The sequence below is a fragment of the Episyrphus balteatus genome, chromosome 2 (genome assembly GCF_945859705.1).
Source record: "Episyrphus balteatus chromosome 2, idEpiBalt1.1, whole genome shotgun sequence".
NCBI classification, from domain to species: domain Eukaryota; kingdom Metazoa; phylum Arthropoda; class Insecta; order Diptera; family Syrphidae; genus Episyrphus; species Episyrphus balteatus.
This window is the reverse complement of record NC_079135.1, coordinates 23108053-23120959: the sequence shown is the minus strand read 5'-3', so window position 1 is coordinate 23120959 and position 12907 is coordinate 23108053. Positions and strand designations below refer to the sequence as shown.

The following is a 12907-nucleotide window of genomic DNA, read 5'->3' as shown; positions in this document are numbered from 1 at the left end:
TTTAAATTATCTAACCGTTTAGTAGATATTTAAGGTCCAAAAAACGTGAAAATCTTTAAAAATTCGTTTTTTCTTCTTAATTTTGTAACAAATTGAAAAATTATAATAATCAAACGCGCATGACATATTCTTGTAGGAAACAAATTGCTTCACAAAAAAGGTCTTATTAACTTTTTTTATTAATCTAACGATTTGAAAGATATTCGAGGTCAAAGTTAAACAAAAATATAAAAACTTTTTTTTACTTTTAAAAATTTTCTAATTCACTGAAAAGTCATTATTATTAAATTAGTAAGATGGACTATTGTAGGGGCTTAAATGTTCTACAAAAAAGTCCTTGGCTTCAAATTGGTTGCTTTAACCGTTTAGAAGATATTCGCATCCAAACCAATGCCCACTGATTTCAATAGTTTTCTTGTGGTCCCTATGATATGCATTGCGACTTGGATGCGAATATTTTGTGGAGCAATTTGTTTCCTACAAGAATATGTCATGCGCGTTTGATTATTATAATTTTTCAATTTGTTACAAAATTAAGAAGAAAAAATAATTTTTAAAGATTTTCTCGATATTTGGACCTCAAATATCTACTAAACGGTTAGATAATTCAAAAAAGTGTATTTAACCTTTTTTGTAGAGCGTTCAATTTTCTAATTGGCTAAAAATTCAATTAATAAAAAAATTATTTATTTTTTGGTAGAAGCTTGATGTAAAAATGGAAAATTGAAAAGCGGAGGACCTTCCCATTAAGATAAAGAGCTCATATTTGGTGAGTATATTCTAGAGGTGTCTAGCAATCGAGTTTTTGAAGTACCAAATCAAAAAAACGAATTTCCATTTTTTTGACCCACCCTACTTACTATGTTGTTTACATTTTTTTAATTTATATGAAATCCTTATGGGACATTTACAATTTAATAATTTAACATGTATATTGCACTTTTATATTTATTTATGAACGTTGTTGTCTTATGGGCATGGCTGTCAAAATTGTGTCTAAGTATAGATTGTGTTAACATTGAAAAATTTGATATTTATTTATATTAAATAAAGCATATTTCCCACAATTTGAAAAAAGTTAAGTAGTGTCTAAGAAGAACAAAAATCTAATAAATATCCCTGTAAATTTCTAATCTATGTTTTAAGAAAAAGTTTCATTTATATGAGATTGTAGTTTACTTGAATAAAGTCAGGAGAATGTCACAACTTATGACAGTCACAAAAATTCTCAAAGTTGTGATCTCCTATGGAGCACATCACAACTCACAACACGAAAAATTGTGACTCTTATAAGTTGTGACTGTGTGGGAGAATACATAGGGTATTAAAGTATTTCGATAAGTTGGTATTGATATATGTACCTACCTGTTTTTAATGACAATTTTAAAACAAATATTCTGTTTTTATGTTGTTCCTCTAAGGGCCAATTTTTCAATAGTCAGATAAACCTCAGATAGAGCTTATTTGTAGGAATAAAAGTTTTTTTTATATTGACTTTTATTCTTCTGATAGTCTAACTGACGATTGAAAAATCAGGGCTAAGTAGTTTTAAAGATAAAACGATGATTCTTTCGTTAAGTTGACCACAAATACTTAACTTAACGAAGATGGCAAGTAAAAACTGCTGTTAAAGTTCATCCAATAATATTGCGTTACTGCTTCACTTTTTCACTCCAAGCAATTAACATACTGGAACGATGAGTCTTACGTTAAGTTGGTACCGATTTTTAGCGAATATGTCAGTAAACAGATCTTACAGTTGAAACACTAAATGACTGACTTTTTCCCTTATCTAAGTAATGTTCAAAATATTTAGCCTTTTGTTAAGTTGACTATAAACTGATATCGATATAAGATCTTTAACGAAGATGTCAAAAGCTGCTACAAAGTTAAACTATCAATTTATTTACTGTCTTTTGTCCCTAGTTACTTTTTATTTTGCCAAACTTTAAGATGCAATCTTTCGTTAAGTTCACAATTATATTTCTCCAATGTTCGATTCTTATCGACGATGCTTAAACCTGATCCTACAGTTGAACACAATTTTCTTAAGTTACCGCTTTTAGTAACTTTCATTACGAAATATTGTTAACTTTCATTACGAAATATTGAACCTTTCGTTACGAAATATTGAGCAATAAACAATTAAAAATGTTCATACAAATTTGAAGCGAAAACGTTACATAACGTTACGGAGTGTAATGTTACATAAAATATAACGTTACGTAATTTGAACCAACATTTGTAGCTTTTAAAATGTCATTTTTAATGAACCATTTAAAATATTACAAAATAATTTACTTGTTGACAACACCACTCTTCTTTTGGATCCAATCCAAGTAAGAAGTGACTCGGGTGAATACACCTGGCCATCCCTTCTCACAGCCCAAGGCAATACCGAATGAAGTGGCTCCAATAACAGTGTTGCTTCCGTCAGCCAAAACAAGTGGGCCACCAGAATCACCATTGCAGGTGGACTTGGCCCCCTTGGTGCTAATGCAAACATGAGTGTCCTTGACGGATCCTCCGAAGTAGGGGCTGCAAGCAGAGTTGGTCATAACTGGAACTTCAATCCAACGAAGTTTGTCAGTGGCAGAGGTAGCAGCTTTAGAATGAAACATGGAACAAAATTATTGTTTTCAAAGTTTTTGCTAAATGTAATGAGACTTACAGTCGGTGATTTTTCCCCAACCGGAAGCAATAGCTTTGGATCCGGCATAGTTGGAGTATTTGCCATTCATCTTTGGCAATTTAGCAGGTTGAATATAAGCTGAAATTGATGTTATTTAGTTCAAGAAATACAGGTTTCTGGAAAAGGACACTAACCGTTCAATGATACTGGAGATGGCAATTTGATCAAAGAAATATCATTCATGAGGGTGCTTGGATTCCATTGTTCGTGAACGATGACATCTTTTTTGTCAACACGGATGATCTTCTGACCGGGTTCGTTGCGGTTGGAACGATCTGTAGCTCCAAGGTAGACATCAACTGAGTTGATTCTATCAACAATAAAAAAAATATGTCAAATAGATCTATTATTTCCAACAAGAGTCAACTTACGAATCAGTGCAATGAGCTGCAGTGAGTACCCAACGGTTTGAAATCAAAGTACCACCACACCAGGCGGAACCCTTAGCCAAATGCAACATCAAACCAGCTTGATATGGGAATTGTTTAGGATTAGCAAGGTTGCCATTGGTAATGCGACCATTATCACCAGCTGCAGATGAACGAAGAGCTTCGACCCTATGGTCTACGCTCATTGGAAGGATTTGATTCCAATCCAATGCAGCGGTGGAAGCTACGAAAAGTGCTAAAGCAATCAAGAACTTCATTGTGAATTAATCAAATGAATACTGATAATTTGATGTAATTTCTTCAGCTTATTTATACTTTACAAAGTAACACTTCACTTTTAACTAAGCTTGTTGAAAAATTAATTTTTTGAAGTGTAAGTGTGCTTGGTTTAAAAGTACTCAGACACACTTCAAATTTTTCTTGGACGAATTAGCCTCTTGTGCTAAAATTCCTAACATGATTTAATGAAGAGTTAAATTAGGGCTTGTTCTGCGATTAAAATATGGATAAAGAAGGAGGAAAGGGTTTATTATGATAATGACTTGCCATTATACATAAAGAATGAATTTCTGGCACTCAGTTTATCTGTACTTTACAGATCTGAAATGGCGCCCAACGAGCTAGTAGGTCCTGATCTCTGTTCTAAAACTGAAATTAATTCAATTTGTCAAATAGAACATTTCAATATACACCCATATGTTTTGAAGGCTCTAGAGTAGAAAACTCATAGCTTTTAGAAGATTTTGTTAGCATAACTTAAGATTTCAATGGCACCCTACAAGTAAATAAACTATATCTTTATTTTCCTAAAAATAACAATCAATTTAAAACTTCGGCTTTTGAAGAACTTTATTTAAGGAAACTGTCAGTACCCTAGGAGTTAAATGGCGCCCAACGTATAAAAAAACTCGTTTTGTTTATTGGCATTTCTAAATGACTTTGATCTGTGGTGACAGGGAAAGTGTTTTTCGTTACAATAACGAGTAACGAAACGTCACATCCTAAACAACGTCATTACTCTTTTGTTTAGTTACTGATACTGAAAAAGTAACGAAATATTGAAAGTAACAATAGTAACGATATCAATGATGATGGTACTTAAACAAAAATTAACATATACAACCATTGAATAATTACAAATAGAAGTGACACCGCAGATTACTCATGCGACTATAAGAGTACCGGAAGATAGATGAACTACAGGTTTGCGCCTCAACTATCATGTATTTTCGAGTTGAGTCTTAACTAATAATTTTTTTTAAACCATCATAAAAAAATTAATAATTATTATTATACATTTCAAAGAGCTTATATTGATATAAGTTTTCGTATTTTGAAAAGTCGTATTAGTCTAGAGAACAAGGCCGATGCCTTTTACTCCTACTGGCCTAGGTTCGAATACCGGTAAAATTTGAAACTTTTTTTTTTGCGGAAATTTTTTTGAGAAATTTAATTAATTTTTATTCTAGTAATGTAGAAAAAAAAACAATCTCAATCTCCCGTCAGATTCGAACCTGGGCAGGTAAACTTAACAAGCATGCACCTTATCCTCTAGGCTATCTCCACTTTTTGAAATAGGAAAACTTTTATCCATATGTCTGTTAAGTTTACCTACCTAAGTTCGAATCTGACGGGAAAATTGAGATTGTTTTTTTTTTTTTTTACATTACTAGAATAAAAACATTGAATAATTACAAATAGAAGTGGACACCCAGGGAAACTTCCGCTGTAAAATTGTCGTCGCTAGTATCGTGCGTTGAATTAAAAAAGCAAATCCAACAATCCAAAAGCAAAGCCAACAATCCAAAAGCAAATCCAGCAACCCAAAATCAAATCCTAAAAAGCTTATACATATGGATAAAAGTTTTCCTATTTCAAAAAGTGGAGATAGCCTAAAGGATAAGGTGCATGCTTGTTAAGTTTACCTGCCCAGGTTCGAATCTGACGGGAGATTGAGATTGTTTTTTTTTTCTACATTACTAGAATAAAAATTAATTAAATTTCTCAAAAAAAATCTCCGCAAAAAAAAAAGTTTCAAATTTTACCGGTATTCGAACCTAGGCCAGTAGGAGTAAAAGGCATCGGCCTTGTTCTCTAGACTAATACGACTTTTTAAAATACCAAAACTTATATCAATATAAGCTCTTTGAAATGTATAATAATAATTATTAATTTTTTTATGAAGGTTTAAAAAAATTATTAGTTAAGATTCAACTCGAAAATACATGATAGTTGAGGTGCAAACCTGTAGTTCATCTATCTTCCGGTACTCTTATAGTCGCATGAGTAATCTGCGGTGTCACTTTTATTTATAATTATTCAATGCTAATACTGCGTGGAAATTTGATTTTTTGTTATTTGTTGGAAATTTTCCGTTCGTGACTTGGCCTTACATTTATCGCAATGACTTAGGTAATACACTCTAGTGTCGATTTTTTTTTTTTTTATTTTGTTCAAATAAGTTTTTGAATTTTTAATCTATAGAACTTGAGTAGTTTTTGAATGAATAAGTTATAGTTATTCAAATGTGCTTCTTGCTACCGCCCCTAAAATTTATTTGTTTATTGCGCATTTTTAGAGACGTGACCTTTCAAAGCAAAAGTTACTTTATAAAATAAAAAATGGTACAAATTAAAAGTTATTTGTATAGAAGATTAGCGTATTTCTTCTTAAACCAAAATATTAAAGGACTTTTTTGCGTTCGCTGAAAGAGCGTTGTGTTGCCACTTTCAAAAAATTTGCGCAAAATAAAGTAGATAACAAAATTTCGCAGTAGATTTTGGAGTGAACACAGTGTCCCGTTTTGATCAACTTTTTTCATTGGGAACACCTGAGACTTACCTGAGAATTTTTCTTACTATGTCTGGGGTGCTAGCCGCCCATGGATTCTTGCTGTAAAGGCCTTAAGTAAATTAAATCGCAATTTTGTAATGAAAATTGAACAACAAATAATAAAAGTAAATTTTTTTCGAATCAAAAAAACTGAGTAAAACAAATAGAAAATCTACTGACATACAAAAAACTCCATATTCACCTTTAGGGTTTTTTTCATTTTTTTTTTCAAGTGACTTGTGAACCCTCTAAAACTTCTTTGATCGATCGGAAAATTTTTTGCAGTTATTTAAGTTCCAAATGGCACCCATCCTGGCTATGTATTTAAAAAAGTAAGACCACTTTTTTTACTCCAACCTAGCGTACACATCATTGGGGCAGCAACATAAAATTTAATCTAAAAAAAAATATTACCTCAGAGGTCCCAAATAAATAAATTTTTATTTTTTAAAGAAAAATAACATAATATCTTGAGGCCTCAAACAATATTACTTGAATAATCTTAGCGACCAACATATGATAGGTACATCAGGGTGTCTAAAAAAAATGAAAGCGTATACGTACATTTTTGTCTGTTCCCCAGATATCAAAGGGTCCCCAAAATTAAGTCTTGCCCCGGAGCGGAGGCCCCGACAACTCAACGTACGCCCCTGAGGAGTATGTACATTAGTAAAACCATGGAAAATATGTTATTTGTCTCTTTTGATGAACAGTTTGTTTGTCATTTATCATTTATTACTCAAAATATATGTATACGCAAACGCTACACAGCGCTACACAACGCTTCACAACGCTACGCAACGCTACACAACGCGCCATAACGTGAAACAACGCGATACAAAGCGAACAACAAAATTAAAACACCACACCCAGGGGCGGAGGACTACTAGACAAAAATAAAAACATAATTAAATTAAACATTTAAATATTTCTCTGGGGGGAGGGGTCATATTTTCCTATAAAAAGGGCTACACCACACACAAAATATTCAGTCTGTCCGTGGTCGTCGACCAGTGCACATCGGTAAGCAGCTCCTGGAGATCGGTAAGTGATCGCATGTCACATGAGACATGCATGCATGTTGCATGTTGCATGTTGCATGTGCATGTTTCATGTTACATGTTGCATGTTGCATGCAGCATGTTGCATGTTACTTGTTGCATGTTACATGTTGCATGTTACATGTTGCATGTTACATGTTACATGTTACATGTTGCATGTTACATGTTACATGTTACATGTTGCATGTTGCATGTTGCAAGTTGCAAGTTGCATGTTGCATGTTGCATGCTGCATGCTGCATGTTGCATGTTGCATGTTGCATGGTGCATGTTGCATGGTGCATGTTGCATGTTGCATGTTGCATGTAGCCTGTTGCATGTTGCATGCAGCATGTTGCATGTTGCGTGACACAACGCGACACAACGCGACACAAAGCGACACAACGCGACAAAAAGCGACACAAAGCGACACAACGCGACACAACGCGACACAACGCGACACAAAGCGACACAACGCGACACAACGCGACACAACGCGACACAACGCGACACAACGCGACACAAAGCGACACAACGCGACACAACGCGACACAACGCGACACAAAGCGACACAACGCGACACAACGCGACACAACGCGACACAACGCGACACAACGCGACACAACGCGACACAACGCGACACAAAGCGACACATCGCGACACAACGCGACACAGCGCGACACAAAGCGACACAACGCGACACAAAAAGACACAACGCGACAAAAAGCGACACAAAGCGACACAACGCGACACAAAGCGACACAGCGCGACACAACGCGACACAACGCGACACAACGCGACACAACGCGACACAAAGCGACACAAAGCGACACAACGCGACACAACGCGACACAACGCGGCACAAAAAGACACAACGCGACACAACGCGACACAACGCGACACAACGCGACACAGCGCCACACAAAGCGACACAACGCGACACAACGCGACACAAAGCGACACAACGCGACAAAAAGCGACACAAAGCGACACAACGCGACACAACGCGACACAACGCGACACAAAGCGACACAACGCGACACAACGCGACACAACGCGACACAACGCGACACAACGCGACACAACGCGACACAACGCGACACAACGCGACACAAAGCGACACAACGCGACAAAAAGCGACACAAAGCGACACAACGCGACACAAAGCGACACAGCGCGACACAACGCGACACAAAGCGACACAACGCGACACAACGCGACACAACGCGACACAACGCGACACAAAGCGACACAACGCGACACAAAAAGACACAACGCGACAAAAAGCGACACAAAGCGACACAACGCGACACAAAGCGACACAGCGCGACACAACGCGACACAACGCGACACAACGCAACACAAAGCGACACAAAGCGACACAACGCGACACAACGCGACACAACGCGGCACAAAAAGACACAACGCGACACAACGCGACACAACGCGACACAGCGCGACACAAAGCGACACAACGCGACACAACGCGACACAAAGCGACACAACGCGACAAAAAGCGACACAACGCGACACAACGCGACACAACGCGACACAAAGCGACACAAAGCGACACAACGCGACACAACGCGACACAACGCGACACAACGCGACACAACGCGACACAAAGCGACACAATGCGACACAAAGCGACACAAAGCGACACAAAGCGACACAAAGCGACACAACGCGACACAACGCAACGCAACGCGACACAACGCGACACAACGCGACACAACGCGACACAACGCGACACAACGCGACACAAAGCGACACAAAGCGACAAAAAGCGACACAAAGCGACACAACGCGACACAACGCGACAAAACGCGACACAACGCGACACAACGCGACACAAAGCGATACAAAGCGGCACAAAGCGACACAACGCGACACAACGCGACACAACGCGACACAACGCGACACAAAGCGACACAAAGCGACAAAAAGCGACACAAAGCGACACAACGCGACACAACGCTACACAGCGCGACACAAAGCGACACAACGCGACACAACGCGACACAACGCGACACAAGCGACACAGCGCGACACAACGCGACACAACGCGACACAACGCGACACAACGCGACACAAAGCGACACAAAGCGACACAACGCGACACAACGCGACACAAAGCGACACAACGCGACAAAAAGCGACACAAAGCGACACAACGCGACACAAAGCGACACAGCGCGACACAACGCGACACAAAGCGACACAACGCGACACAACGCGACACAACGCGACACAACGCGACACAAAGCGACACAACGCGACACAAAAAGACACAACGCGACAAAAAGCGACACAAAGCGACACAACGCGACACAAAGCGACACAGCGCGACACAACGCGACACAACGCGACACAACGCGACACAACGCAACACAAAGCGACACAAAGCGACACAACGCGACACAACGCGACACAACGCGGCACAAAAAGACACAACGCGACACAACGCGACACAACGCGACACAGCGCGACACAAAGCGACACAACGCGACACAACGCGACACAAAGCGACACAACGCGACAAAAAGCGACACAACGCGACACAACGCGACACAACGCGACACAAAGCGACACAAAGCGACACAACGCGACACAACGCGACACAACGCGACACAACGCGACACAACGCGACACAAAGCGACACAATGCGACACAAAGCGACACAAAGCGACACAAAGCGACACAAAGCGACACAACGCGACACAACGCAACGCAACGCGACACAACGCGACACAACGCGACACAACGCGACACAACGCGACACAACGCGACACAAAGCGACACAAAGCGACAAAAAGCGACACAAAGCGACACAACGCGACACAACGCGACAAAACGCGACACAAAGCGACACAAAGCGACACAACGCGACACAAAGCGACACAGCGCGACACAACGCGACACAACGCGACACAACGCGACACAACGCGACACAAAGCGACACAACGCGACACAAAGCGACACAACGCTTTGTGTCGCTTTGTGTCGCTTTGTGTCGCTTTGTGTCGCTTTGTGTCGCTTTGTGTCGCTTTGTGTCACGTTGTGTCGCTTTGTGTCGCTTTGTGTCGCGTTGTGTCGCTTTGTGTCGCTTTGTGTCGCTTTGTGTCGCGTTGTGTCGCGTTGTGTCGCGTTGTGTCGCTTTGTGTCGCTTTGTGTCGCGTTGTGTCGCGTTGTGTCGCTTTGTGTCGCGCTGTGTCGCGTTGTGTCGCGTTGTGTCTTTTTGTGCCGCGTTGTGTCGCGTTGTGTCGCGTTGTGTCGCTTTGTGTCGCGTTGTGTCGCGTTGTGTCGCGCTGTGTCGCGTTGTGTCGCGTTGTGTCGCTTTGTGTCGCTTTGTGTCGCTTTGTGTCGCGTTGTGTCGCGTTGTGTCACGCAACATGCAACATGCTGCATGCAACATGCAACATGCAACAGGCTTCATGCAACATGCAACATGCAACATGCAACATGCAACATGCAACATGCACTATGCAACATGCAACATGCAACATGCAACATGCAACATGCAACATGCAGCATGCAGCATGCAACATGCAACATGCAACATGCAACATGTAACATGTAACATGTAACATGTAACATGTAACATGCAACTTGCAACTTGCACCATGCAACATGCAACATGTAACATGTAACATGTAACATGCAACATGTAACATGTAACATGCAACATGTAACATGCAACATGTAACATGCAACATGTAACATGCAACATGTAACATGCAACAAGTAACATGCAACATGCTGCATGCAACATGCAACATGCAACATGTAACATGCAACATGCACATGCAACATGCAACATGCAACATGCATGCATGTCTCATGTGACATGCGATCACTTACCGATCTCCAGGAGCTGCTTACCGATGTGCACTGGTCGACGACCACGGACAGACTGAATAATTTGTGTGTGGTGTAGCCCTTTTTATAGGAAAATATGACCCCTCCCCCCAGAGAAATATTTAAATGTTTAATTTAATTATGTTTTTATTTTTGTCTAGTAGTCCTCCGCCCCTGGGTGTGGTGTTTTAATTTTGTTGTTCGCTTTGTATCGCGTTGTTTCACGTTATGGCGCGTTGTGTAGCGTTGTGTCGCGTTGTGTCGCTTTGTGTCGCTTTGTGTCACGTTGTGTCGCGTTGTGTCGCGTTGTGTCGCTTTGTGTCGCTTTTTGTCGCGTTGTGTCGCTTTGTGTCGCGTTGTGTCGCGTTGTGTCACGCAACATGCAACATGCTGCATGCAACATGCAACAGGCTACATGCAACATGCAACATGCACCATGCACCATGCAACATGCAACATGCAACATGCAGCATGCAGCATGCAACATGCAACATGCAACATGCAACATGCAACTTGCAACTTGCAACATGCAACATGCAACATGTAACATGTAACATGTAACATGTAACATGCAACATGTAACATGTAACATGTAACATGTAACATGCAACATGTAACATGCAACATGTAACATGCAACAAGTAACATGCAACATGCTGCATGCAACATGCAACATGTAACATGAAACATGCACATGCAACATGCAACATGCAACATGCAACATGCAACATGCATGCATGTCTCATGTGACATGCGATCACTTACCGATCTCCAGGAGCTGCTTACCGATGTGCACTGGTCGACGACCACGGACAGACTGAATATTTTGTGTGTGGTGTAGCCCTTTTTATAGGAAAATATGACCCCTCCCCCCAGAGAAATATTTAAATGTTTAATTTAATTATGTTTTTATTTTTGTCTAGTAGTCCTCCGCCCCTGGGTGTGGTGTTTTAATTTTGTTGTTCGCTTTGTATCGCGTTGTTTCACGTTATGGCGCGTTGTGTAGCGTTGCGTAGCGTTGTGAAGCGTTGTGTAGCGCTGTGTAGCGTTTGCGTATACATATATTTTGAGTAATAAATGATAAATGACAAACAAACTGTTCATCAAAAGAGACAAATAACATATTTTCCATGGTTTTACTAATGTACATACTCCTCAGGGGCGTACGTTGAGTTGTCGGGGCCTCCGCTCCGGGGCAAGACTTAATTTTGGGGACCCTTTGATATCTGGGGAACAGACAAAAATGTACGTATACGCTTTCATTTTTTTTAGACACCCTGATGTACCTATCATTTGTTGGTCGCTAAGATTATTCAAGTAATATTGTTTGAGGCCTCAAGATATTATGTTATTTTTCTTTAAAAAATAAAAATTTATTTCTTTGGGACCTCTGAGGTAATATTTTTTTTTAGATTAAATTTTATGTTGCTGCCCCAATGATGTGTACGCTAGGTTGGAGTAAAAAAAGTGGTCTTACTTTTTTAAATACATAGCCAGGATGGGTGCCATTTGGAACTTAAATAACTGCAAAAAATTTTCCGATCGATCAAAGAAGTTTTAGAGGGTTCACAAGTCACTTGAAAAAAAAAAATGAAAAAAACCCTAAAGGTGAATATGGAGTTTTTTGTATGTCAGTAGATTTTCTATTTGTTTTACTCAGTTTTTTTGATTCGAAAAAAATTTACATTTATTATTTGTTGTTCAATTTTCATTACAAAATTGCGATTTAATTTACTTAAGGCCTTTACAGCAAGAATCCATGGGCGGCTAGCACCCCAGACATAGTAAGAAAAATTCTCAGGTAAGTCTCAGGTGTTCCCAATGAAAAAAATTGATCAAAACGGGACACTGTGTTCACTCCAAAATCTACTGCGAAATTTTGTTATCTACTTTATTTTGCGCAAATTTTTTGAAAGTGGCAACACAACGCTCTTTCAGCGAACGCAAAAAAGTCCTTTAATATTTTGGTTTAAGAAGAAATACGCTAATCTTCTATACAAATAACTTTTAATTTGTACCATTTTTTATTTTATAAAGTAACTTTTGCTTTGAAAGGTCACGTCTCTAAAAATGCGCAATAAACAAATAAATTTTAG

The 12907-nt window shown here is 39.5% G+C and overlaps 1 protein-coding gene across 1 annotated transcript; it reads right to left on the bottom strand.

The window, feature by feature from the left end:
* Positions 1 to 2241: 2241 nt before the first annotated feature.
* On the bottom strand, positions 2242 to 3375 carry LOC129909912 (chymotrypsin BI-like). Its single transcript, XM_055987075.1, has 4 exons — positions 3064 to 3375; positions 2827 to 3002; positions 2672 to 2770; positions 2242 to 2605 (listed from the first exon to the last, which is right to left on the bottom strand). Exons 1-4 carry the CDS (start codon positions 3336 to 3338, stop codon positions 2298 to 2300), a joined length of 858 nt encoding a protein of 285 aa, XP_055843050.1. The 5' UTR covers positions 3339 to 3375; the 3' UTR covers positions 2242 to 2297.
* Between the last annotated feature and the right edge of the window lie 9532 nt (positions 3376 to 12907).

Excerpts from the sequence above, each read along its gene's own strand:
- LOC129909912 (XM_055987075.1), bottom strand. The coding sequence starts at position 3,338 with ATGAAGTTCTTGATTGCTTTAGCACTTTTCGTAGCTTCCACCGCTGCA. Across the intron at positions 2,771-2,826 it reads ATCTCCAGTATCATTGAACG|CTTATATTCAACCTGCTAAA; the intron begins GTTAGTGTCCTT and ends CATCAATTTCAG. Across the intron at positions 2,606-2,671 it reads TTGGGGAAAAATCACCGACT|CTGCTACCTCTGCCACTGAC; the intron begins GTAAGTCTCATT and ends TTCATTCTAAAG.